At 53.4% G+C, this 26,017-nt stretch overlaps 10 protein-coding genes and 1 pseudogene across 11 annotated transcripts, besides 1 other annotated feature; 6 read left to right on the top strand and 5 right to left on the bottom strand.

Moving 5' to 3' along the window:
• Positions 1-122: 122 nt before the first annotated feature.
• Positions 123-2,417, top strand: NCS54_00542200 (HET domain-containing protein; the record flags this gene model as incomplete). Its single annotated transcript, XM_053150926.1, has 1 exon — positions 123-2,417. One exon carries the CDS (start codon positions 123-125, stop codon positions 2,415-2,417), a length of 2,295 nt encoding a protein of 764 aa, XP_053006901.1.
• A 139-nt stretch (positions 2,418-2,556) lies between these two features.
• On the bottom strand, positions 2,557-9,440 carry NCS54_00542100 (annotated as a pseudogene). The gene is made up of 3 exons: positions 8,818-9,440; positions 8,570-8,771; positions 2,557-8,505 (listed from the first exon to the last, which is right to left on the bottom strand).
• Positions 2,557-9,440: a sequence feature.
• A 466-nt stretch (positions 9,441-9,906) lies between these two features.
• Positions 9,907-10,471, top strand: NCS54_00542000 (Cytochrome c oxidase assembly protein COX20, mitochondrial; the record flags this gene model as incomplete). The annotated part of the gene is made up of 2 exons (XM_053150925.1): positions 9,907-10,174; positions 10,233-10,471. 2 exons carry the CDS (start codon positions 9,907-9,909, stop codon positions 10,469-10,471), a joined length of 507 nt encoding a protein of 168 aa, XP_053006900.1.
• Positions 10,472-10,921: 450 nt separating this feature from the next.
• NCS54_00541900 (Hypothetical protein) lies at positions 10,922-11,818 on the bottom strand (the record flags this gene model as incomplete). The annotated part of the gene is made up of 1 exon (XM_053150924.1): positions 10,922-11,818. One exon carries the CDS (start codon positions 11,816-11,818, stop codon positions 10,922-10,924), a length of 897 nt encoding a protein of 298 aa, XP_053006899.1.
• Positions 11,819-12,655: 837 nt separating this feature from the next.
• NCS54_00541800 (SAM domain-containing protein) lies at positions 12,656-13,221 on the bottom strand (the record flags this gene model as incomplete). Its single annotated transcript, XM_053150923.1, has 2 exons — positions 12,656-12,673; positions 12,727-13,221. The coding sequence occupies 2 exons, from the start codon at positions 13,219-13,221 to the stop codon at positions 12,656-12,658; spliced, it is 513 nt and encodes a 170-aa protein (XP_053006898.1).
• Positions 13,222-14,410: 1,189 nt separating this feature from the next.
• NCS54_00541700 (Copper transport protein) lies at positions 14,411-15,013 on the bottom strand (the record flags this gene model as incomplete). The annotated part of the gene is made up of 2 exons (XM_053150922.1): positions 14,411-14,911; positions 14,960-15,013. 2 exons carry the CDS (start codon positions 15,011-15,013, stop codon positions 14,411-14,413), a joined length of 555 nt encoding a protein of 184 aa, XP_053006897.1.
• A 1,043-nt stretch (positions 15,014-16,056) lies between these two features.
• Positions 16,057-18,009, top strand: NCS54_00541600 (Hypothetical protein; the record flags this gene model as incomplete). Its single annotated transcript, XM_053150921.1, has 1 exon — positions 16,057-18,009. One exon carries the CDS (start codon positions 16,057-16,059, stop codon positions 18,007-18,009), a length of 1,953 nt encoding a protein of 650 aa, XP_053006896.1.
• Positions 18,010-18,992: 983 nt separating this feature from the next.
• On the top strand, positions 18,993-20,015 carry NCS54_00541500 (Hypothetical protein; the record flags this gene model as incomplete). Its single annotated transcript, XM_053150920.1, has 1 exon — positions 18,993-20,015. One exon carries the CDS (start codon positions 18,993-18,995, stop codon positions 20,013-20,015), a length of 1,023 nt encoding a protein of 340 aa, XP_053006895.1.
• A 245-nt stretch (positions 20,016-20,260) lies between these two features.
• On the bottom strand, positions 20,261-21,550 carry NCS54_00541400 (Hypothetical protein; the record flags this gene model as incomplete). Its single annotated transcript, XM_053150919.1, has 2 exons — positions 20,261-21,307; positions 21,359-21,550. 2 exons carry the CDS (start codon positions 21,548-21,550, stop codon positions 20,261-20,263), a joined length of 1,239 nt encoding a protein of 412 aa, XP_053006894.1.
• Positions 21,551-22,060: 510 nt separating this feature from the next.
• Positions 22,061-22,493, top strand: NCS54_00541300 (Hypothetical protein; the record flags this gene model as incomplete). Its single annotated transcript, XM_053150918.1, has 4 exons — positions 22,061-22,101; positions 22,150-22,187; positions 22,235-22,308; positions 22,359-22,493. 4 exons carry the CDS (start codon positions 22,061-22,063, stop codon positions 22,491-22,493), a joined length of 288 nt encoding a protein of 95 aa, XP_053006893.1.
• A 666-nt stretch (positions 22,494-23,159) lies between these two features.
• NCS54_00541200 (Hypothetical protein) lies at positions 23,160-25,863 on the top strand (the record flags this gene model as incomplete). Its single annotated transcript, XM_053150917.1, has 6 exons — positions 23,160-23,279; positions 23,335-23,427; positions 23,579-23,722; positions 23,771-24,896; positions 24,945-25,504; positions 25,558-25,863. 6 exons carry the CDS (start codon positions 23,160-23,162, stop codon positions 25,861-25,863), a joined length of 2,349 nt encoding a protein of 782 aa, XP_053006892.1.
• Between the last annotated feature and the right edge of the window lie 154 nt (positions 25,864-26,017).

Below are 26,017 nucleotides of genomic sequence, written 5' to 3'. Positions count from 1 at the left end.
GACGGGTGCTGTAGCCGAATCCCCCCCGCTCTGGTCATCCTACATATGTTGCTGCGTTCGTCCTTGGATCGTGATACCAAAGATCCAAACTTCCTTGACAAGCTGAAGAATCCTTTTCGATTATGGCCCCGAGGCTGTACTACAGGCTTCCTGAAGGACGATTTCGTCTGATCAAGCTTCTTCCCGGGAAGTGGGACGATGCACTCCAGGCGGAGCTCTTTGAGGCGGATCAGACCTTTGAGTACACGGCCCTGTCCTACACTTGGGGAAGCAGGAGAGCTCTCAGACAAGTGACGCTCAACGGCCTCTCGAGGGGTATAACCGTCAACCTCGACCTCGCTCTACGGACTCTCCGCTCTACTCGTAACCCTGTGACGGTATGGGCGGATGCGCTGTGTATAGACCAGGAGGATGTGGAGGACAAGAGCACTCAGGTCAGTCTCATGAATGACATCTTTGGCTGGGCTTCTCAGGTTCGCGCCTACGTTGGTGATCCCCTGTTGAGGGAACATGCCAGCTTCGAGACAAGGCTTGAAGAGCTGGGTCCTCTAGAGGCATTCGAGTACTCGGATGACGAAGGCGAAGCCTGGGAGGAGATTCACCTTTCTCTTTCAGAGTTTGAGACAAGCAAATCCTCAGAGATATCGGCTCATCAACGGTGTCGCTGCATCTTTGGCCTATTAAGGGCCCTTTCATCACCCACCCTAACCGCCAAACTCCAAGACATGGACCTCTTCTCCAAGAGACTCACTCCCAAGATGGAGCTCAAGCAGCGAAACCTCTTTGAGTGGCTCCGCATGTTTGTCGTCGCACCCTGGTGGGATCGCATGTGGATCACGCAGGAAGTCGGCGTAGCTCGTGAGCTCGTCCTCAGCTACGGCAAGGTCACCATGTCCTTCAACATGCTCGCGTCCGTCGTGGGGGCGAAACTACCAAACCTGGCTGCTGAGAACGCGAGGGTCGTCGGCCTCCTCGTCACGAAGCTCAAGACGATATCCGAGCTCCGCCGGCTGCAGAGGTACGAGTCCATCGCCGAGATGAGGGACCTGGACTACTTCCAGCGGTCACTTGGAAGTCCCCTTCTCTGGCTGTTACGGACGTTTCGACATAGGCACTCTTCTGAGCCGAGGGACAAGATCTATGCCCTGGCTCGGCTACTCACCAAGCTCGGCATGGGGTCCAACTACAAACTCAGGACCGACTATAGCACTTCGGTGGCTACCCTTTTCTGTAGGGTCGCCGTCTTGATAATGCAGGAGACGGGCTTGTTCTGGATATCCTCTGCAGACCTGGTGGCCAAGTCGAGAGATAATCTTCCTTCGTGGGTTCCCAACTGGACAGACGGCTTCACGACTCCAGATACTGAGAACACGGCCTGGAAGATACGTCTCTGCCATAATGTCTCCAACATCTCGTTCTCCGTCGAAGCTCCTCTCCCACCGGCAGTACCGATGGAACCGTCCAAGTACTATAGCAGCCTCGCAGCAGACGCAGAGAGCTACTCGTGGAAAAGACACCAAGGCGGGGAGCAAAAATACAACGAACCCTTTACCCCAGCCGTCGAGGCCGGCCGTAACGCCTTGATGCACAGCAAACACTTCTTCCTCGACAAAGACAACTCCGAGCCCCGACGCATCTGGTACGAGCACCACGAGCCCGAAGTCCGCGACTTCACCAAGGTCGAGAACTGCCTCAAGGTTCCCTCCCAATTCTGCTCCACCGTCCGCCACGTCTCGGAGCCCATCGCCCCAGACCTGTCTAACCTGCAGGCTATCGTCAAGGGTCTGCGTGTTGCCCACTACAAGATCTTCCCCGACGACTGGAAGAATGTCGAGTTGAGCCGCCTAGAGCAAATTGGACGCGTGCTTTGCTTTGGAGTTGTGATCGATCAACAGTCTGGTCACGCTCGTCGCCTCGAGCGCTATGACGACCCAGATCTGGCCATCCTAGTCCAGCTCTTGACTCGAGCAGATGAAGACCTCCAAGACTCGGAAGGTTGGGAGGTGTGGTATCGTCAAAAGATGCTCCATGAGCTGAGGAGCCCCTGCTCCGTCTGCCAATCCGCGACACATCCCTGCTCAGAATGCACAAGACAATCAGAAGCCAACCCTATACCATCCCCAAAGGAGGCCCGAAAGGACCCCAACATCAGACAGCTGCGTCGAACAGTTAAGCAGACGGCCCCGGGTAACTGCATCATCATGACCAGGGATGGTACCTTTGCCCTGGGACCGCCTCAGTCTCAAGTCGGTGATAGAATATCCATACTGAGCGGTGGTCTCTGCCCCTATGTTTTGCGTCGAGACACAAACCCACAACATCTGGGATATCTCGCTTTCCAGCTGATTGGAGATTGCTTCCTAGACAAAACACCGATATGGGATACTGAAAAGCTGGAAACCGTGGCCTTGGTTTAGAGGTTGCACATCGTGAACTGTTCTGTTGATTTCTATTACAAAATGTATATATACCCTCCTGATATCGTCATGACTTATTCCATCCCGTTGATGCCAGCTCAAACTCCTTGTTCTATGCCATTGCCCCCTTAAACTCCGGTTACAAACCCTGATACAGTTCCTCCACGACATCGCTGAGCATCCTGAGCCCGTAAAACTTGGCTACCCTTCTCATGACTCCCAACTTCTTGCTCACATCTTGTCTCGACACGATCTCCTTCCACTCTCCACTGCAAGTGCAGTGCTCCATAAAGTCGTTGAGTCTCAGTGCTCCACAACGGACACACTTCAAATCTTGTGTTGACCACTCGACAACCCAACTCTCCACCATACCGAGCAGTCGCTCTTCAATGGCCACACGGTCGAATTCACTTCCACAAAAGCCACATCGCCATGCCGTGCCTTCACCAAAGAGATCCTCATCTCGACACAAATCAAGGTCTCGTGCCATAGTACAGCTGTCACACGAAACCTGCAGGAGACGCAGGCTCTCGGACGGGTTGGTAAACGTGCCATCCTTGGAAAACTCTCGAACCTCAAAGAGCGCCAGGAGCTCCTTGCGAAGCAGACGCGCCTCGAGCGTGATGTTCTTGTCAAGCGAGAGAACTTGCATCAGGGACTTGACAAGCTCAAGGATGGGGTTGCGTGGAGTGAGGTGCGAGCCCGGCAGACTGGGGAACGAGTAGTCCTCGGCGAGCTCTGGATGGAGTAGTTCGCGTTTCTGCTTGTTGATGAGGCCAACGATATCCTTCTTCAGAGGCTTCTCGAATGCCTTGCCTAGAATGATCTGTCCTTCGTGATTCTCCAAACCCTTGTTTGGAAGTTGCGTCAACCGCGGTGTCGCGTCTGGATCTCCGTTCTGAGGCCGCTTGAGTTGGTGCATGAGCTGGATAAACTCAATCACCCAGTCCTGGAATGTCGGCTGCAGACGCACGGGGAGGAATGTCGCCATCTGCCAGTTCATGACCGTTTCGAGGTTCTGCTCCTCAGCCTCGATCACCTCCTGACACGCCTTGCCTCCGTAGTTAAACTCATCATACCACACAAGATAATCCCAGTACTCCTTGATCTCCAGATCGATAAAGTGGAAAAGCGGCTTGCTCTTGATCGACTTGATGATATACTGACTGTAGGCATACGCGTTGCCCACCTCAGCCTTTGTCGTCTGGAGGATCAGTCGGTTGGCGTTGGCAAACACTACCTGGGAACCAACGCGGCGGAAGTCAGCCATCAGTTGCTGGAAGGCCTTGCGAGACATCATCTGCACATAGTAGTGCAGAGCCCGATCATACATGAACGAGTCAGGGTTCTCGACCCATCGAACCAAGTGTTGCACCAAGACGTCAGCCATGGTGCTCCCACGGCAGGCTTCAGCCCACCACGCCTTGACCATCTCGCGGAGGACGAGCACGCCCGCATTGGCGAACGCGCTCTCTGAGGTAAGCGTCTCGGAATCGTCTGCGGCAGGGTTGAACGAGACCGAGTCGGCACCCTCCAAATCGTTGATCAGAGATGATGTCAAGATGGTGTTGATGGCAAGGTTGCGGACATCAATGTCGATGCAAACTGATGAAAAGGTTCCAGGATTGTTCACACTTGGCATCTTGACAGTGTCTAGAGGTCCAAGGAGGTCGTCCTTTTCGTAGCCAGCGTGATCAGGTCGTGAACCAGGAGACCACCAAAGGACGACTCCGTTGGCTTGCAGGCGCCGAGCATAGGCAACATCGATCAAGAACCGAGGATCATCGCGTTCCAAGTTGCACAGGGGCACATCGCCATAACGAGCTAGAGCAGTGAGATGCAGGATCCATGATCCGAGGCCGAGGTAATGGCCTACGAGTCGCTTGGCGATCACCGATTGCCAACCCAGGGGTGGTAACGAGCTATCCGCCGCATCATACTTCAGCGGAAGAACAGGGAAGTCTCCGAGGATTGGGACATCGTGGATCAGCAGCTTGCGCTGAGAAGACTGGATCACCATCATCTGCGGTCGATGCTCGTCCTTGCGCATCTTCTTGACAATGTCGCCAATCTCCAGATGTGCCTTGCGTCGTGTCGTCACTTGCGTTATCTTGAACTGCAGCTTTTCTTGGTATCTGAAGCAGTCTTGCCAGTTGGTGCCGGCCGCCTCCTCGTTTCGTCGGGCAAGCATTTCAGAGTACATCCTGGTGATGTTGGGGAGATCTTGACCAGAGTCCTTGCTCTTCTGCAGGATCACCACATGAGCTTGATCGTTGGTTGTTGAGAAGATGCCAAAGATCTGGCGCTCGCCCGCCGTGATGTGAGAGATGTAGATGTAAGCTAGGGGAGACGTGTCGAGATATGTCCGTGGCTTGGCTGGTCGCTTCAGGCCCGCAAGATCAAAGCCCTGCTCAAGTCCCTTGCCAAGCACAGCGTCCTGTGTCTCGTCGATGGTACACTGGTTGCCAAGACGCAAGACAGCTCGGATATTCAGGGGCACCTGTTTCTCGTAGACTCCCTCGACACTAGGATGGTTGAACAGAAGAGAGAACTTTTCACTCTCATTGAAATAGATGTCTTCTGGCACCGTCAACTTGAAAAGATGACTGGAAGGGTGACCGTTGGGGAGAGTGTAGTTGACCTGCTCAACTTCGCAGCCATCCACCTCAACATCAGGCAAATCCTTGCTCTTGAGGTTGAGAAAGACTTGACGGGGGACGTTGATCTTGAGCGTGTGAATCTTGGCATCGATCAGGACATGTGCCGTGACAATGCCAGGCGTGTCGGTAGCCTTGAGATGTAGAACCTGCCAGTTGTTCATGTATGTGACATGGGCTTGCTTCATGAACGTTTGCTGGATGTTGTTGCCGGCGTGTCCTCGTCGGTCACCGAAGAGTTGTCGTCTGCGAATGCGAGCTTGCTTCTGCAACTTCCACTTCTTCTTCTGATACATCAAGAACGCCTCGTAATTCTCAGAAGGACTCGGCATAACCTTGGGGAGCGCAGCCATGGGATCGGTATTCTCTGCAGGCTCTGGGGATTTGCGCTTCTGCACTGTCGTTGCAGCTTGAGAGGCTGCCACAGCCGAGCTGACTGACTTGGGCTTCAAGAGCTTGTTCCCGAAATCCTCGAGATCATTCATCTGAGTGCCGTTGATGTTCGTAATGTCTTCCAAGGGGCTCTTCTTGAACAGGTCGGTGAGCTTCTTCTGCTTCATCTTGTCATCCTTGATGTTGATCCTCCTCTGAAGCCAATCCGGATGTGGTACTCGGGGAACTGGGTTGCGAACTTTCTGGAGAGCAGCGGGAATGGTGATGAGCTTTTGGATGACTGAGCCCAATCGCTCAAGGTAGTAGTCCCAGTCGAGTAGTGCTCGAGGGTCGGTGTCGGCGGGCTCCTCCTTCAACCACTTCTTGAGATACGTTCGCTTGACTGACTCTTCGGCAGAGAAGATTGCCACGGGAACGGCTCGTTCGGTAACGGGTGCATTCTTGGGTCGAGCACAGATAATGAACTTGCAGTTCAATCCCTTGTCTTTGACCATACCCTCGCCCAGGAAGTCTGCCAAACGTTTCGCCGTAGTGATACTGGTCGACTTTTGTGATCCATACTCCTCGAGTGTCTTGGACATGCTTCGATTCTCAGAAATGAGTTCCATCAGCTCCTCATCCGCTAGAGTAGTACCCTTGCTATGGAGGACATCGAGCCAGCGGTTGGCAACCTTGGCGACCGCACCGTAGCATTCAGCTAGGGTCGTTCCCTCCAGGAAGAACTTGAAGATTTGCTGCTGGAAGATCTTGATAAGCTTCAGCTCACCACGACGCTTCACCTCGAAACCCTTGAGCTCAGCAAGACTGCCATCATCGTTGAAGACGGCATATCTCTTCTTCAAGTTCTTGTCTTCCTCCTTTGATGTCGGCAGAACCATGGCCTTGTAGGGACCGTCGACTTCGAAAAAGATGGAGTTGTCGCTGTGTGTCTCATACTTGAGCGTCTTCTTGTCAACCAGAGTCTGGTACTGGTGGTTGGTGAATTTGGCGTGGACGAGATGGTTAAGCATGACGCAAGGATAGGAGATGTTGAGCTTCTTTCCGCCCTTCATCTTGAACGAAAAGTTCTCTGGGAATGTCGCGGGCAGCATACACCAGATACCATCAGTGTCCAGCTCAAGCGGTCGTCCAAGTCGCTCAACTAGAGATCGGGCCATCTGGATGATGTGGGCACCAGTCAAACAAGTAACGCCAGCCATCTCGAGGGAGTACCAACGTGAACCCTTTCTCATGACGTATCCGTAGAACGAGTTCAGAATGACCTTGTGGGCAAGCTGTAGTGAATCGTACAGAACAATCATCTTCTTTGCAGCTTCAACCTCACTTGAAGGCGCGCCGGATGATTGAAGAGATGATGTTTTGCCCTTCCAGACCTTGGCCTTGCCCTTGTAATCGTATCGACGATCACGGAAGTCTCGTACAGTGTTGATATAGAATGGGTTCTCTCGCTGACAGATGATTGCTTCTCGCACAATGGTGGTTGAGTCGTGGATTTTGTGGTAGACCTTTTGAGAGTAGAGTTGGAGACGTTTTCGTACAAGACCTGCTTGCTCATCCGCACTCAGCTCCTGGAACGTCCGCTGTGGGGCATTGGGATGCTTTCCAGGGAATCTTTCATTCTCGAGTGCATGTCGGATCATGTTGTATTCGTCTCGCTTTGCTGGGATGTACTCGCCTCTCCAGGCCCAGGGCATTCTCCTGTCGCAAGTCTTTCCTGGTCGGTTGAAGTCACATGCAGCGCAGTCGGATTCCTTAATCATCGAGTCGGGCTGCAATCGATTTGTCGTCATGATGTTGGGGTACATGGAAGCAACGTCGAGATGGTAGATTAGTGGCCTCTCGTTGCGGTTTGGTGTCTCCTTGAGCTTGTTCAGTCTTTCGACGATCTGGGCCTTGACCTCATCGTAGTTTTCAACATCATCAAATGACTTGTTCTCTTCGACCTCGATGACAAATCTCAGAGCGGCGTCGAGATCGTTGAGAAGCTCATCAATGGCACTGGGTTCGACGGCAAAGTCAACAGGGATATCAGCTCGGAATACACCAGCTTCGATACTCTCGACGTGACCACCGACGTAGGTCTCTGAGTCAAGGAGATGTCCGTCCCAGAAGGCTTCTTTCGGTGTGATATACTTGTTTGGAAGCACGATCTCTCTTTGATACGCTTGCACCATCAGCAGCATCTCGCAGAGAGTACCGGTTCCCTTTCTCAACACATCGTCACCGCCCAGCGGCAAGATGGTACAGAGAGAGAAGATGAAGGGGTGCACGTATTTCATGTAAAGATAGTATGTTGCCACGGCATCTGAGACGGAGTATTCGGCTAGAGTCTGAGGCCGCTCGGTGGCATACGGTGTCATCAGCTCGGGATCAAGCTCATCAGGGTCGTATCCAAGCTTTGCGACTGTGACGGCCTTGAGACCACGGGAACCTTGGGGAAGATACGAGTCTCGGTTGACCCAGTGAAAGCAGTCCATGTGCACACTGTAGTTGCACTTGTACTGATCCTCACTGTCCTTCTTCCAACCAATTTCGTGGTACATGTCGATGCCGTTGACGCTAGCTCTGGCTTCTACGAAAGGCCAATCGAAAAAGTCACCGTTGTATGTTGCAATGACAGTCGGGCGTGCCTCCTTAATATGGAGGAAGAATCTCTCGATGACGGCCTTCTCGTCAGGTTCGTTGAAGATCATGAAAGGACCCGGGTACTCTGGCTTGGGAGTGTAGTCAAAGTCGCCAATGTCTTCGGAGAGGATTGTTCGGTTGGTGATTAGAAACCCTTGGCCATCGATCATGTACGAGATCATGATGATCTGATCGACGGCGGCGTCGGGGAATTTGAGAGGAGCTTTTGACGTTTCAATATCATAGGCCATAACCACAGGGTCCGCTGGAAGTGATCTCTGATCGTTGGGAGAAATCTTGGTTACCCCGTGCTTCGCTTCCACGAAGTACCAAGTTCCTACTCGTACGTCTGCGACTCTTGGTAAGTGAGGGTTCAACAAGAATTCGAGTACAACAAAGATGGTGAGAGTAAACTGAATCAGGGCAAAGGTGAATAGTGGTCTCATGGCCTGTAGAAGGCTCTGAAGTAGCAAATACTTGGGTTGCAAACATCATGTAAAGATAGTCAAACTGAAAGGAAAGAGAATACTGACCCATATCTATCATTACTCGTACATGGTATGGAACATCGTATTCTCGTATATCAACAATAAAGTCACTAGCATCTGCGAATGCGTTGTTCATTTGTCGGTCGTCATCTCGTGAATCATCAAAAAGGTCGAAATCGCCGTTCGCAGCACTGTGATTTGTTAGCTGGCATTTGTCAGGATAGGAGGTCAACTCACGCTGCAACCTCGGCGTAGGCATCCATAGCATTCATGTTCTTCTTGTTCTTCTCCGCAATGGGCATAATGTCCTTCCTCGCGGCCATGAGGTCGTTGACATTGGCAAACCTCAGCTCGAGAAAAGTCCTTCGGTAGCCAACCAAGTGATTAGGCATGTTGAGATCATCCTTTTCAACTCGTCGAATCGACTTGATGACGCCGCCTCCAGGAACTCTCTTGACCCATTCTTCCACCTCGGACTCGTGGCCCTTCCTCACAGCGATGAGGAAGTAAGGATCGTATTCCACCGTCGCCTTGAAGGTCGAGCCATCTTCCTCGATGAAGTAGCAGTCAACTGCTGCTCGACCACCTGGTATCCGCTCGTCCTCGATCGATGTCGGTTGAATGTTGACCAGCCAGCCCTCTTTCTTCTTGCCGCTCTCATAACGCCCAAAGCCCATGTTCTCATCAATGGTGTGCGCTAACCGGGTACGCTCCCACTTCTCGTCGGCCGAGGTGGCCTCGTTTCTCGACGAGGCCGCGAATGTCCGCGTGCGAGCGCCATGGTAGGCAACCTTTCCTCCCCGACGAAAGCCCTTTTGAGGGCGACGAAGGCTTGTGTTGGGCATCCTCTGGGAGAGGCTCCCTGGAGAGGAGGGATGGTATTAGCAAGCCGAGGATGATGCGAGGAGGCTGGGAAGCGTCATGAAAGGGGAAGAGAATGGGAAGAAAAGGAAAAGACGTGGAAGGAAACGATGGAAAACGTGGTTAAAAAGTCAACAATGGACCCCGTAGAAGCGGAGCGACTGTGGAAACTTGGGTAGAAGAAGTGCAAGGGCAGGCCAAAAGACTTGATCCAGATTGGTACATTTCATTTGGGGGGAGACGTGAGGCGCGTCGAAACGCGTCTTCGCGACGCGGTAACGCCCCACTATGAGTTTAATGGATTTCCCACGGAGCAACGCAACGCCCTGACGCACGGGCCACACCGGCAACCGGCGGGCCTGCAGGGCTTTCGAGATCGTCATTGGGTCGGCCCATGTGAGAAAGACGACTTTCTGGCTGTGTGCCCGATTCATGACACCAATTGCGCCGCAAAGGTAGCCAGAAATGGCTTCAAACCAGGATGATGGGCAGCCCAAGCCCGGCGAAAAGACACTACATGTCTGGTCGAAACCCATAGAGCAGAACGAGGCCACGGCCAGCGGCGAGAATGGAGCGACGTCCACCAATTCGAGGCCGACAATCTCGGAGGCCGTGTCCATGATTAAGAAGGACGACTTTGCAAACGTTGCCAATACGCCGTGCGCTCGACAAGGATTCATCACGGGAATTGCATCTGGTGCTGGTATTGGAGGCTTGAGATTTGTCCTCCGAGGTGAGTCGACCCTATACCGACTTGCACCTCGCACAATCATGGCCTGACCATTGTGTAGGAAACGCTACGAGCGCCGCAAACTGGGCCGTTGGAGTCTTTGTCCTCGGAAGCATGGCGTCCTACGAATGGTGCCAGTACCTCCGCCGAGAGGAGCGACGACAAATGAAGCGACATATCGAAGTGGTATCGGAGAACCGGAGGGAACAGGCAAAGAAGATTTCGGAGGCGAGACAAGAGCACGCGCGGCTGGAGGCGGAGAAGAAGGCCGCAGAGAAGGCCTGGTACAAGTTCTGGTGAACTTGGAACCGATCTTCTGGCGTCATGTACCATTGTGTAAAAGTATTATGTGTACCGTCTACTTGGGTACTGTTCTGGACAAGAGGAGGAGATGCTCAAAGTAGAGAGCCAAGATTCAAGGGCCAGAAGAGCCCACTAAGAATAAAAGGTGTAAAACGTGAATTCGGTACCTAACCGTGATGCCTACGTAAGTGATCTCTCAGAGACCAGGGTATAAAGCGGACTGATGAAGCCATTGCGATTGTATCTTCCCTCCGCCGTTCGTGAACCGTCAAAGCAACTTATGAAGTCGTGTCGTTGAACCAAAAAACGCTTCTTACCGCAAATTTGTCAAGCAAGGTTGATGAAATAACAAACGCCAACGAAGCCGCCTAAGCAAAATGTCGGAATAGTCCCCTTCCGCCTGCCGAGTGTCCAGTCCCAGTCCATCCAGTATGAGCCATAGTATCATTATCCCGTCGTAATAGCAATGTTCTGAGCATCCGCGTCCATAAACCTGACCTTTCTCGACGGTGACTTTTCTTCTGGGCCAATGGTGATTCCTGGTCCGCGGCGTCGTCGCTGGTTGCGTCGAGCTCGTGCCTCATTCTCCTCTCGCTTGCGATACTCGGCCATCTGCTGCCTCCGCTTCATGGCGCGGGCCTGTGCCAGCGCAGGTGTTGGCTTGAACCCGATGCCGTTGATTCCAGTGCCGTCGTCATCTTCATCGTCGGGGTCGTAGATTGTGATTTCGTCCTCGTGCCACGTCAGTGCGGCTCTGACGGGCTCGACAATCTCCATTTCGTCGTCGTCTCCATCGTCAAATGGCCGTCTCGATGGTTTTTTCATGCGCAACGGTGGTGAGCCTGTTCTCTTCTTGGCCTTAGATTTTGATTCGGATAGCCGGTTGATGGACGGGTATGCATGATGCAGGCTACTGTCTGCCGGCCTTGGTGCTTCGGCAAGCTGACCATCCTCCTCCGCCTTATCCCGCGGGGCCCCGCGTGAGGCTACTGGCGATGGCTCCCGAGCAGGCAGAAATGACTTGCCGTCCAGATCGACGACTTCTTGGACGGTAGGAGGCGCATCTCTCATCATCTCATCAGGCCTCTGTCGTTTCCTAGCAGATTCGTGGACATCGCTGTCGTCGTTGTCGTTGCTGGTTGCCCCGCCCCCACTTTCCAGTGCGAGACCACGGAACTTGTGGGCGACGGTTGAGCGCGGGCTATTGCTGCCATCGTCGGGGTTCGCGGCGGAAGATGAAGACGAAGGGTCGACCTCAAAGGAGAACTGAATTGGCGAGAGCCATAGCTGCTCGCCTCGCTTGCGCTTTGGAGTGCTGAGGCTCTGTGGTGATGCGGCGGCCATGGTTCAATGCCGTTGTTTAATAAGAGTCAGAAGCGGCCAGGACTCGACCGTTTGGTCGGCTGGAGGACGAGGGCCCGCCCGAGCTGAGTTGTGCTGTGTGCTAGCTGTTGGGGTTGCGCACGCACGCATGCACCACCCGCTGCTGTCACCTCAATCCAGAGCGGATTAACCTAGAAGGGAAATGGAGGAGAATGGAAGAGGAAACGTGCGGTGTTTGTCAAAGACAAGGCACCGATCTAGGTGAGATTTGTTTTACTTGCGCAGACTCTGGGCACGCTGGCAGGCCTCGTGATTCGCTTTACATGTACAGCAGGTGACCACCTGCTCCTGGGCAACAAGGCGTTCACTCAGCGTCACATCCCATCCAGACCGAGCCCGATCTCATGGCAAGCATCCCATCGTAGATCTCCCCCCCAACGTCATGTTTCAGATAATATGCCTTGACGGCTAAATTTGGTACGAGACAAGGTATCTAATAAAATCGGGACAGCTCCCGCAGGGCTGTCGACGGCTGTGTTGTGCCGGATGGGGTGTAGCTCATTTATTCCGCCCAGATTAACGCCATTGTTTCCCCGTGTCAAACCACATCAACACCACCACCGCCAGACCTCAGCCCACCCATCACCAAGGCATCGACCTGAACTCTCGGCCTTCCCATGTTTGACCCTGGCGATGGGGTCTTTGCTTTGGTGCTGTGATTCATCGCTGCCCCCCTTTCTGAGAGAAAGTGCTGTTCCAAGTGGTAGCGGTCGTCTCGAGGACGTTTTCGTGTTTGTAGACAGCTCAGCTGCCTTGACCAGCCCGTCTCGCGGGCGAAATTAAGGTATTATATGATGTTCATCCAGTTGAGATGGCCTGTACATTGTTAGACATGATACAAATTCTGCCGATCATCAAGAAACACTCACTCGGAGCAGCTTCGTCCTTGCGCCGACAGTGTCAACACCCAGCTGTTGCAGATCCTCATCACTTAGACGTGAAACCTGCGCCGGGGACATTCCAGTCAGGCACCTTTCGTACTTGTGCAGCCTCAACGCGCGGAGCCATTTGGCTACCCATCTAGGGTCTTGGGAGTTGTGAGGGAACACCGGCATCGGCCACTTGGGCTTTGTTCCCGGCTGGATGAGGAGTTCCTCTTGTCGACGCCAGAGGTCCCGCTTGCGGTCCTTGAGGGTCTGGATCAAAGGCTCGATCTCGCGGAGACACGGTAGCTCGGCGATGGATGTGAGGGCGGCTGTTCGTTCTTCGTCGTTGAGGACTGAAAACCACGTCTTGATGATCTCCATCTCCTCGCCCACCCTTTCGCTGTCGCTCTGCGAGCTAACATGGGAGCGGAAGGACAAGGACGGAGAGCTGGATGCTGACCCCGAGATGGAGCTTGAGAAACTAGAGTATGAGGACATCGTGATGGGCGAGTGAATGTGATGCAGATGCTGAGTCTGAATTAAAGAAGAAAGGAAGCAGAAGAAGAAGCTTCGTAGGCTCTCGAAGAAATATATTTCGAAGCAAAAAACAACATATGCAAGCAAGGCTTACGAGTTGGCTGGATGTGGTCGATTGATCAGGGCTATGGCGTGGTCTATCTGACGGCGACAAGGGACGCCTGGAAGCAAATCACCTCAGGTCATAAGGTTGTTGGAGGGGGATTGAGCATGTATTTATTAGGGTGTGCTCCTGAAGGCGAAATGAACCAACGATTCTCGTCTCAGGCCGCCCTGACTTGGACGAGCAACGTTCGATCCCCTATCTAATCAGAGATAGATGACGGGCTGTCTCATGCGACACCCTTGGGAGTCTGGCCCAGCTCGCCCTGATCGTGGCAAGATTCATGAGAAGACGAGATTTCGTCTTGTCCCTTACAATGAGAATATTCGCCTTTGCTCTTGAGCGGGATATGAGCAAGTTATCCTTGGTAGTGCGCTCCACACGTCCTCACACCAAAATGCTGTCCAACGACATCCATCCCCAAGATCCCTGGCGCACTACTGTGTCAAGGGTTCGCCCAGCTTTGGACGCCCCAATCATAACTAGCTCAAATCGATCAAAGTCTTGGGAATAATCACATCTTTTTGTGCTCTAATCCTTACAAGCGTCCAAGATCTCAGATGCGCCACAAACGGTTCGTGGGGGCCGTGAGCGGGTTTAGCTGGCCATGCAGGCGCCTTCAAGTCTAGCCATGCATGTTCTTTTCGGTACCGAACACTAGGCTCCTCTCAAAGATGTCCCGGAAGCATCTGGATCTTGAGTCGGGACCTTGTCATAACGGTAGTTGCGTGCCCCGGGTCCCGATCTGGGTCTGTTGGTGTTTTCCGATCGAGGCTCTGCCTCGACTTTGAAAGATGACTTGTCATGATACCTTCACTGGCCAGGGTAAGCACCTTGTTGACTCGCCGAGTTCGACTTCTTGTTAGGAATGATTCAGTGGTCTAGTTTGATTCATAGGTTCGTTAATCCTTCAGCATCATGTTTCCAGAATGCTTAATATGTACTTTAAATGATCTCTCCCCCAAGGGTATCGTTAAAACAATGCAGCTGAAGCATCAAGGCTTCCAATCCTGTAAACAACTTTTTACTTCCGCAACATGACCCCAATCAACCACAGCAGACCGTCGTCTCCTCGATACCCTTGGGCTTGCTCTCATCACCCTCCAGCCCCTCCAGATCAATCTTGACCACCAACCAGTCGCAAAAGAACTTGCCCAGGCCGCTGCCGATAAAGATGCTGATGATGACATATCCGTTAAAGTACATGGCGAGCAGCATGATGATGTAGGCGCCTGCAAAAGTCATGGCGTGGATGACGGAGCGCACCAGCTGCTGCAGAGGCGAGGCCCGGTAGGTGAGGGTTTGCCGCGTGGGCATGACGGCGCCGGTGCAGCCCGCGGCGGCCATGGCGACGCCGTGAGTTGTCGCCTGGCGGTGGAATTGCCGTTGTAGTAGAGCATCATACTCCTTGCCCATGCGACGGAGGAACTCGACAAGGACGACTAGGAGGATGACGCCGATGCAGGTGGCAACCATCATGCCCGAGTTCTGGATTTGCCATGATTCGGCGAGGAAGCACGCATCAATTGTGTTCCAGTTCCAAAGCATCTATGAGGTTGTAAGTCCGCCGTCCATGATGCTTGTGGATGTTCTTACCTCCACCTTGCACGCGGCACCGCCGCTATCCATGCTTCCCATGTCGTGGCTCATCTTGAATGATTGTTTGCGCGTCCGCAACGAGCTGTAAAGAAGACAATGATAATAAGCCGGAGTGAGGTGCAAGACAACGACCGTCTACACGATAGCAAGACGATATGGTTGGAGCCGGGTCAGCCACGGGGGGTTGAATGTGGGCGTGAGTGTTTAATACGTCTCAAGACCCAGAGCCGAGTTCGTCGGCCAACTTCCAGTATGGGTAATGTGGAGAAGACGGACGGATTTGGGGGGTAATCCAGCAATTAAGACCCTGGTGAGAAGGATTGAGTTGGTTCCAAGACTCGGGACGAGAAGGATGGAAGCGATGCAGCCGCAGAGACAAGGAGAGGCTCTTAACTGAGCCAAAGACGACTCTGCAGTTATTAATAATGGATTTTAATACATGATACGAGGGCGACACAACCCGACAGAGAGTGAGGCCAAGAATCTTAGAGCGGAGGTTGATTCTCCAAGAGCGGAGCCCGGTGGAGCCGGAGGTCGGACGGCCCCACCCGTAGACCCCGGGAAAACGTGCTCATTCCTGCTCAACTCCATCTTTATCGTCTCGCCATGGACATCACCAACAAAGCGCAGCGTCGCAATGCGCATCTTTTCCCTCTTTCTGGGCTGCGTCGATTCATCAAGGTCAGCCTGACCAATCCTCCACCCGTAGTTTGAGCAAATAAGTAGGAGCTTTATTCCCAATCCGGCCTGGCTGCCGCGTCCAGGGTCTCAGCTCCGTCGCCCTATCCTGGGCAATACCAGAGCATCCATCCTCAAACCCGCTCAATGATGGACGCCGTTCGTTTGTTCAGTCCCGCCAACCTGGCTCCTCGGTGGGGACGCCGCCGACGGTTCGATTCTTATTTCTATGGCATCACGTCCGTCGCCATCTTGTTCGCCATTGCCGATCCGTCTTGTCCCTCGCGGCTTGTTGCACCACTGCTCCACTGGATTGGGAGCTGACCATATATTTTCTTGTCCACGGTCAACGCGACTTGACCTTCCTTGTTCTTGACGTTCCTCCCAAACTCATCGTCGGACAAGAATCATTCACCATGGCGTCCCTACACCAGCTGGGTGCTCGCCACATCCAGAACATGAGCGAGGCCAAATCCCTCGAGCCTCATTGGGGATACGCAGACCGAGCTGTCCCTTGCACAAACGACAAGGGCTCTTGCGAGTATCTCGATCTCGTTTACTATGCCCACGACCTGGGTATGCTCTACACGGGCATCTTCTGGGGCACCATCCTCGCCATCCTCTTCGTCTGGGGTATCCTCCGACATGTCGGCCGGCCGTCGGCTCCGCCTACCATCTCAAATATGAACCCTAAGGCCGGTTTCGCCAAGGTCCGTCGCAGCATCGCTGCCATGACGCGCAAGTACTTGCTCCCGGACGCGGCCCGGGTCATTTTTGGCCGCACTACTCGTCTTCAGGTAGTCATCATGCTCACGCTTCTGGGCTATCTGACCATCTGGACTTTCGTGGGCATGTCCTATCGCAAATGGATCACCCCCGTCAAGGACATGCCGGGCACTTACAACACCCGCACAACTCTCGGCCCCTGGTCAGACCGTATCGGTACTCTGGCGTATGCCTTGACACCTCTCTCTATCCTTCTGTCCAGCCGAGAGTCGATCCTCTCCCTCATCACTGGAGTCCCTTACCAGAGCTTCAACTTTTTGCACCGATGGTCGGGCTACATCATCTTCATCCAGAGCGCCCTCCACACCATTGCTTGGTGCATCGTCGAGATTCGTCTGTACCAGCCCCAGCCTTCAGTTGGTCTTGAATGGATCGTTCAGACTTACATGATTTGGGGCATTGTGGCCATGATTCTGCTCACTCTGCTCGTCCTAGGAAGCACCCCTTGGGGCATCCGTCTGACAGGCTATGAGTTTTTCCGCAAGTCTCACTACGTCCTAGCCATGGTTTACATCGGTGCTTGCTGGGCTCACTGGAAGGCCCTCAAGTGCTTCCTCCTCCCCGCCCTCCTGTTGTGGTTCGTCGACCGTGGTTTCCGATTCCTTCGATCCGCCTATCTGCACTATCACCATCTCCCCAATGGTAGCATGGGCTTCCGGGCTTCCCAGGCCGTCATCACCCGTTTCCCCGACCCCGAGAACGGCGATGTCCTGCGACTTGACTTTGAGAACAGCCAGGACCCGTGGCAGGTAGGCCAGCACTACTACCTCTGCTTCACCGAGAGCAGCATCTGGCAGTCTCACCCGTTCACGCCCCTGAATGCCCCCGTCGTCGAGAAGGGCGTCGTGAAGCACTCGTACATCATGCGTGCCAAGAAGGGCGAGACCAAGAAGGTGGCCGAGCTGGCTGCCAGGAAGCTGGAGAGCTCTGACAAGGCAACGACATCCGTGATCCTCACTGGTGCATATGGTGAAGAGACTATGGACGAGGTCGCCCCCGACACTAACATTATTTGTGTCGCCGGTGGCACTGGTATCGCCTATGTGCTCCCCGTGCTCCTCGAACTCGCACGATCACCCATCTCCCGAGACCGAAAGATTATGCTCATCTGGGCCATTCGCCATGCCGCTGATGCTGAATGGGTCCACGAGGAGATGGAGCTCCTCCAACAGGCCCGAAAGGCCCTGAACCTGAAGATTCGAGTGTACGCGACACGAGACGCTGGTAGTGGCCCCCTGCCTCGAGAGAAGGACGACAAGGCCGCGACCGACGGCGCCGTGCAGGTTGGCTCATCATCATCGTCGGACGTGGACGAGGACTGCGCGTGCGGCACTGACGTCCCCGTCGCAAAGATTGGCCATGGCACCGTCGACGAGGACCGACACCCCAACCTTCCCAAGCTCGTCAAGGACTTTGTGAGCACCACAGTCAGAGGTCCCACGACGGTTTTCGCCAGCGGCCCTGGAGGCATGATTAGCGACCTGCGGACGATTGTGGCCGGGTGCAACTCCGGCAGTAAGGTATGGAAGGGCGAGGAGCGATTCGACGTCAAGCTGGTGTGCGACGACCGACTGGAATGGTAGTCGACGAGATGAAAGGGATTCGAAAACTTTGCTTTGCTTTAAGATACCACTCTGCATTTCTCGCGGCGCTTTCAAGCTGAAATATGTACATAATTGGAGGGCAGCATCGACTGCGCCATGTCTATAACATGACTTTGAGACCCAACCGTTGATGACTAGAACTTGATGCGATATGAGTTACGCTGACCCTGCCGTGATTCCTACTAGGTAGCCGAGTCAAGTCGAGTTTCAAGTGTTTACACATCACATGACACGACAGAAGCTATTCTGTAAGTTACATGAGAACCTGTGGAACCCGTGGGCCTAGCTCCATCATGACGATGATGAGCTGGTTGGATGAGATGCCTTCTTGGGCGACACCTTCAACTCGACTAGCGACAGAACTGGCCGCATCCCATCTTGTCGGAGCTCGAGCCGCGCAAGCTGTACCGTACCTGGTAAGGCAAAGCAGCCAAGCAAGCACCAGCTGCAACCGCGCCACTCACACCGAGAAGCCCGCAGCTTAGAAGCCATGACGCGCGCCACCCCGCAACAATGGCCATAACTCGGTGAAGCTGTCAGACATCATGTCATGCCATCCACGGATTGGATGGTTTCACAGCAATTTTCACTATCAAGAGAAGAGCTAGGAAGCTCCCAGGCATGTCCCATGCGAGAAACAGCTTTCCCCCACGGGTCGTGTCCCCATTGGCAGTTTAGCCTGAATTCCAAGAGTCATGATGGGTCCCCAGCTTTTCCCATTTATCCCCCCTCTCGTTCCATCGAGTACCACCACGCCTCGCAGCCCAGTGTTGCAGAAACGAGTGGTTAAAACCTCACCGCATCTCAGATTACCGGGAGATCTCCTTTTTCTCTTTCATTCATCGTTCTATGTGCTGGTGGAAGAAGAAAGAAAACATAAATACATTCGCATCGTCCCCCCTCATACCAAACCACCCCACCATCATCACAATCACCCCGCCTTAAAGTGATATCATTCAATCATGGCCGACGCTCCCATCTCCTTCATTCCCCTCGGCGCCATCGTCCAGTCCCTGGTCGTCAAGGGTATCAACATTGTCCAGGGCTTCGCCACCCAGGAGGAATATGAAAAGTACAACTCTCCCTACTTTGGCGTCACCGTAGGCCGTGTCGCCAACCGCATCAAGGGTGCCCGCCTCGACAGCCTCAACGGCAAGGAGTACACCCTCGCCGCAAACAACGGCCCCAACCACCTCCACGGCGGCGAGGTCGGCTGGAGCAAGCGCGTCTGGGACGGCCCCAAGCCTGTTGGCCTCCGTGAGGTCCCTGGTATTGAGAACTTTGAGGGCGGCGAGAGCGTTGCCTTTACCCTCACCAGCGAGGACGGCGATGAGGGCTACCCTGGCACCGTCGAGGTGACTGTCGTCTACACGACTGGCATTCAGAAGGTTGAAGGAAAGGAGGTCACCATCCTTGCCATGGACTACGAGGCCAAGCTCATCGACGGCGCTGATGAGACCGTCATCAACATGACCAACCACTCCTACTTCAACCTCAGCGGCCAGGAGACCATCGACGGTACAAACATCACTCTCCCGACCAACAAATACCTCGCCGTTGACGAGGGCCTCATCCCCACTGGCAAGATTGAGCCCTTCCCAGGTGTCAACGCCGACGAGGCCGTCCTCATGGGCGCAAAGGAGCCCAACATCGACCACTGCTTCGTTCTCAACACGGACCCCTCCTCGGTGCCCCTCGACACCCGTTCCGAGCCCCTTAACCTCAACCTGCGGGCCCACCACGCCGGCGCCGGCGTCAACCTCGAGGTCCTGAGCACTGAGCCCACCTTCCAGGTCTACACAGGCTCTGGCATCGACGTGCCCGAGGTCAACGGTAAGGCCGCCCGTGGTTCGCGCGCCGGCTTCTGCTGCGAGCCTGCTCGCTACGTCAACGCCGCCAACGTCCCCGAGTGGAAGAACATGGTCCTGCTCAAGAAGGGAGACACGTACGGCGCCAGGATCGTGTACAAGGCCTGGGCGGACTGAGTTGGAAATCTTGTAGGACATGAAATGAAAAAAAAAGAAAGAAAACCAATTGGATAAGCACGATTTTATGAACGCCTAGCTAGGTATTATGAGAAAAATTGGAAACAAACCCTTGAGGCAGCCTCCCGATTTGCTGCATTTTGTAGTGTACAGAGCCATCATGATACATCTCGTCACCCCTAAACCTCAACTTGTGGACATCGCTCAACGCCATGAGAGTGATACGAAAACCCCCTACCCAAACCTCACTCGGAGTCGCTGTCATCCCCCAAAAAGGCCAAATCGGCCCGCGCCCTCTTCCGTCGGGCGGCGTACGTGTCTTCCTCCTCCTCGGCGTCGTCACCGCCGGCATCGCTGCCCTCGCTCTCAACAATCTTCGCTTGCTTGCTCTTGCTGCGACTCGCCCGGCCTCGGCTTGCAACACCCCAGAGGGCATTCATCTCTTGAGCCGCCTCAGCCTCAGCCATGAGCTCTCGTCTCTCCTTGATCTCGCGGGCCTTGGCCTCAGAGAAGCGACCCTCCATACCGATCTCAGTGAGCATCTTCTTGAGGTGGCGAATCTTGGCCTTGGGGTCGTCGCCGTACTTCTTGAGCTCATTATGCCACAGCTTACGGACGCCGCACTTGGTAAGGTGAGACTGAAGTCTCTTGATCTCCTCGGTGTTGGGGTCTTCAGCCGTGGTGCTCTTCTTAGTGACGGCCTTGGGGACTTTGGTTGGCTTGCTGGCAGCCTCCTTCTTCTCCTTTCTCTTCCGCTTGGGCTTCACGGGTTCATCGATCACATCCGAGTATTCTTCTTCCTCGTCAACCGCTGGCTTGTCGTCCCCGTTCTCATTCGTAGTTGGCTTTTTGTCGTCACCTGGTGTTTCGTGTGATGTAGAAACAGCTGGCTCTTCTGTGGCAGCTTCGCCATTCTGAGCCTTCTCATCTTCGCCCTCATCGTCTGAAGCAGGCTTTCCACTGTCAGATTCCATGTCGACATCCTCATCGTCGGAGACGACAGGCTTGGCCTTCGCCTTGGCCTTGGTCTTGCGCTTTGCTGGCGCTCGCTTCTTCTTCTGAGGTTTTTCTTCCTCGCTTAGCTCGCTGAGTTCACTCAACTCACTCAGCTCACTCGGCTCCGATTCCACCTTCTTGGCGGGCTTCTTGGGCTTGGGGCCTCGCTTCTGGCGTTTGGGCTTTGGCTGAGGGGACTCGATTTCTGAAGAGCCACGCTTCACACCCTTATCAGCCTCATCATCCGAGGCGGCCCCATCTTTGTTGTCGGGAACCCATCCATCAAGGAGCTTCTCCTATATGGGTGTCAAAGTGTGGAGTTTGAGATGGTGTTTTGGGTAACTTACTACACGCGCTTTGATCACATCTTTGCTCTTCTTTTTCCATTCACCGCTTGCGAAGAAACCGTCTTCAAGCCCTAAATTCTCCTCGGCCTGCTTGCGAACCTTGTTCACCGAGGTGTCATCGGGGGCGGCACGATAGACTTGGTAAGTTGCGTCGAGGAGTGCCTGCTCAATATCGTCATCAGACGGCGCCATGGCTGAAAATGCTTCAAGTCAAGATGTCACAGTTTTTCTTCGGTTGAGTTGGAGATGAAAATAGTTGATGCGTTAAAGGGAGAAACGTGACCATAATCTTCTAGTCTGAAGTCGCAGTCGCGTTGATGAGACGCGACCAGTCGAGGTACGAGCCTGTCTGAGCTCAGGTCGATTTTTGTGGGGATGTTCGCAGTGCTCAGCGGGGTCTGAGCGTCAGCCAATCACGGCTCTTTTCAATAGTAGCAAGAGCATTCCTTACTTCCGAGGCCATGGGGGAAAATTGTGCCTGTCACGAGTCTTGCTTCGCCTCTGATGCGAGCATAAAAGGTCGAGTTGCTTGTTTCATTTTATGCAATTCAATGTAAACTCGGATACGAATAACCCCTTGTTGTTGTCGGATTTAGAGTAGTGGAGTGGCTGGCTTGGCGTTCTCTCTCGGCCGGGAGCTCTCACGCACGCTAGAATTCTGATTGCTTCAACTACATCACTTGCTTGCCACCATCAGCCATCATGTCCGCTTCGCTTGCTCCTGAGTGCAATGAGGTCAAGGAGTAAGTCTTTAGATGTTTATGTTTTACTATTCCATCTGACACGTCTAGACGATATGACACCTGTTTCTTGAAATGGTACAGCGAGAGTAAGACTTCCGTTGCCACCGTCGCCGCATGATACTGACGAGTGCAGAGTACCTTCGGGGACAGGAAAAGGACAACAAAGAATGCGCCAATCTTTTCAAGGACTATCAACAATGTCTGAAGGTGAGTTTTGGAGGTGCTTGGGGCCTCATAATGCTAATACCCTGGCATAGGGTGCTCTAAAGGAGCGAGGGATCGATAAGCTGGTGGCGGAGGCCCGGGAAGAGAACAAGGAGAACGATTTGAAGCATCTCGGGCCAAAAAGTCTGTCCCCGTCCCATTATTTTACACTGACCGAAGAATATTGACATTTCCATTAGAATAAGAGTCGATAATGTCCAGATTACATTGATGAACGGCGTTATGGAACCGAAGAATTGGTGGTTTGCACAAGCTTTCGGATACGGGGTAGATTTCTCGGATACGTTCACTCCTATATACTCACTACTCTACATTCATGCATACAGCATCAGTAATTGTTCACTCGAAAGCTCCCTGACCTTCATATCCCATCTCATCATCATGGCCTCGACCAGGCGATTGCACGTGATCCTAAATTGGACACTCTACGGCCCACTTTTGACTCTACAATTAGCGGTCGACGTTACTCGAACTAGACGACGCGCACGTAGCTCTTTCGCTCGCTCGCAGATGCAGGGGCAGCCAATCCAATCAATGCATCCAACCCTCTTTCTGCATTGAGCGAGCTGGCAGTTCCATTCGTTTGACCTGACTTGCTTGTTTGTTTGGTTTGGCAGAAAATCACCAGACGGCAAGAGGAAGAATCTCATCTCGTCTGCTCCTCGCTTCCGTGTGCCTCTCGCTTCTCTTCCCATCGCCAAGAGACAATCCCATTCGCAAGTCCCGCTGGCAGCCCACCTCCACGGCTTGGCGAGTCGAGTCCCCCAACTTCCTCACCCCAAAACTGCCACCAAACGAGGACGGCATGTACTGCCACGAGCAATAGCGCTTCTATGCACCCCTTTTCCGTCCTTACGCTCGGCATCTTCGTCGCTGGCTACATCACTGCCCGCTGGGACCTTGTTACTCGCCTCTATGAACTTGCCATCTTTGCCTGGGAAAACGGAGTTGTCGTAAGTACAGCTTTGTGCGCCCTCCAACTCCAATGCCTAGCTAACACATGCTCAGACGCGCGCGACAAAGGCCTTTGCTGCCCTAACCATTCTCTTCCTTGCCGTGTTCGCTCCCACCGTACTGCTTGCCACTCAAGAAACGAATCTGGTACGCCCCGTCCCCGCTCGACGCCGATGAGAGGAGAGGGCTAACAAGTTGGACCCAGCATCCACGAGAACCTAGGACGGGTATCTCTGCGCGAGAGCAGCTCAGGCGACGAGGTTCCTTTTAAGCGAATTGCGCCGGTCGATATACATAGTCGCTTGTCATGGTAGAGCATGATGGGTTGATGAGAGTGTTCTGGCCGACGGACATTCCTAAGTCGGATCGTCCTGGTGTCGTGGTGGGATGGCGCAATTCCATCTTGGATGTCTTTGTCGTGGCCATCCTTGAAGATGTTGACGTCAGTAACACTCTGCGACTGCAAAAACTCAACACTGACGTCCTCTAGGCTAGGATCACCGAGTCGCATCTCAAGGTTGGCACCTTCTTCCGCAGCGAGGCTCACCCAGCCAGCCAAATCAGCGATATGTGCGGACATAGTTCGATGCATGTCCTCGGCCTCTCGAACGCCCCTGATCCAAGCCTGGCCGATCCATCTTGGCTTTGCGCGACAACAAATACGAATCCAAGAGTACCAAAAATTACTTGCTCCCGAGCCGTCAGTGTTCAACTCATCCTTTACGATCGACCCTATCCTCAAGGGATGCAATACATATCATTAAACCCAATTGCTCTTGCGCTTGGTCATGATGGATCGCAGTTGGACGACACAATAGCACCAGAGGGAGAGGAGGAGACTCGAGAACGTGAGATGAAGGAGGAGAAGCGCAAGCTCGTTGAGAAGCTCAAGCTGCACACAATCTCGAAACGGGTGCCCTCCGCCCGCGACAAAGCTTTACCAAAGATCATCAACCAAGTCAATTGGTCCTGGGAGCTCGAAAAGACGCTGCAGAAGAATGTCGGGCGCATAGGGACGAGACCTCGACGCAGCCTCAGTGTTTCGGAGCGTGTCGTCGAGACTGCTTCTACCATGAGGAACTATGTCATCATGCAACTGTGGACGTGGTGTACTCTGTACATCTTCCCCATTGGGCAACAGGCACTAATTCTTGGGCTCATGGGATATCGGATCATGACAGAGATGTTGCTCTTGTTGCTCGAGTTCCGGATCAAGCCTGGTTACGCGGCATTGAAGGACATTTCGGCCACAGCTCAACAAGTTGAAATACGCCTTCAACAGTTTTGTTACTGGCCGATGCAGTACATGACGCTGCGGCAACGCAAAGATAATTGGGCGAGCGTCACCACGAGCCATCCAGACTACATCCGATTCTACAACAGCTTGTGGCTCGTTGCCAACGACGTCATTATTGGCATTGCCCTCGGCTCATATATCATTGAGAACGCCGACTGGGTAGCGACACAAATCGGCAACTTGCTCCGCACATATACCGTCGATGCGCTACAGAGCAGCATATCATGGTTGATGGGTTGGCCTGCTGGCCTCAAGCTTAATACAGAGCTGGCAGCCTTTTTGGGGGATCTGTTCCTATGGGTCATTGACTACTGGTCTAGTAAGTGTTGGTTATCGGTTTGTATGATGCATCAGCTAACAGTGCCAGGCTGTATCGAGACTCTGACTCCGGCGCTGCCCAAGATGGTGTGGTTCATAGGATTCTCTTCCTTTGCTGGGGCAAGCATGCCCATTGCTATGTTCTCGGATATGCTCTCCACGTTGACTATCCACATCTATTCGTTTTATTTGGCGTCTGGGCGGATATATCACTGGCAGCTGACGATTCTGCAATCCTTGTTCCACCTCTTTCGTGGCAAGAAGCACAACATTCTTCGCAATCGTATCGACTCTTGCGATTATGATTTGGATCAGCTCCTTGTCGGCACCATCCTCTTTACTCTGCTCTTCTTCCTCTTGCCGACAGTTGCCGTCTTCTACCTCAACTTTGCCATTGCCAGGATGGCCATCATCTCTCTCAAGGCCGGGTTCGACACGGCCCTGTCTTGCCTGAACCACTTTCCGTTGTTTGCGCTCATGTTGAGAATAAAAGACCCAAGGAGACTGCCAGGCGGCATTCGGTTTGAACTTCGAGATACCCACGATTATAGACATGATACCACGAGCAGCGCTGATGGACCACCCCCTACCTCGGTCATCTATCTCAAGGTTGGTGTTTGCTCCCTCATGTAACACTCGAGCACTTTTGCTAATTATCCTAGTCAATCCCTTTGACGTTTCGAATAATGTTCAACCAGTACTTCCAAATGGCCAACCGCATTAGGAAACACTACTTGTCACCAAAGGTCTTTTTCTGCCTTCTGACGGGCATGTTTGTGCCACCTATCAACCGTAAGAACTTGTATAGTCTTCAGTACAGCATGCTGCCAGCGCGAAGGGCCACCATCCGAGAGATGTGGAGGGTATTGAATAAGCCCCGGCCAGCGAAGAAATTTCCACTCCCGTATATCCCGCCGTTACCCAACGGTGGAAGACGGACATCAGCGAACATTGGGAGGACTAGATAAAAAGCATAGAGCCAGAAGCTAGAGTTTTAATGGATAATAAACAGCGAAGCATTCAATCAATCGGGCCGTATCGAACAGATCACACTGCCTAACTGAAGTGAGTAAAACAACTTAGCCCAAGAGCAAGCCAGGATACAGAATTTCTCTTGGCTCT

This window comes from Fusarium falciforme, chromosome 4 (assembly GCF_026873545.1).
Source record: "Fusarium falciforme chromosome 4, complete sequence".
NCBI classification, from domain to species: domain Eukaryota; kingdom Fungi; phylum Ascomycota; class Sordariomycetes; order Hypocreales; family Nectriaceae; genus Fusarium; species Fusarium falciforme.
This window is presented reverse-complemented; position numbering and strand designations above follow the sequence as displayed.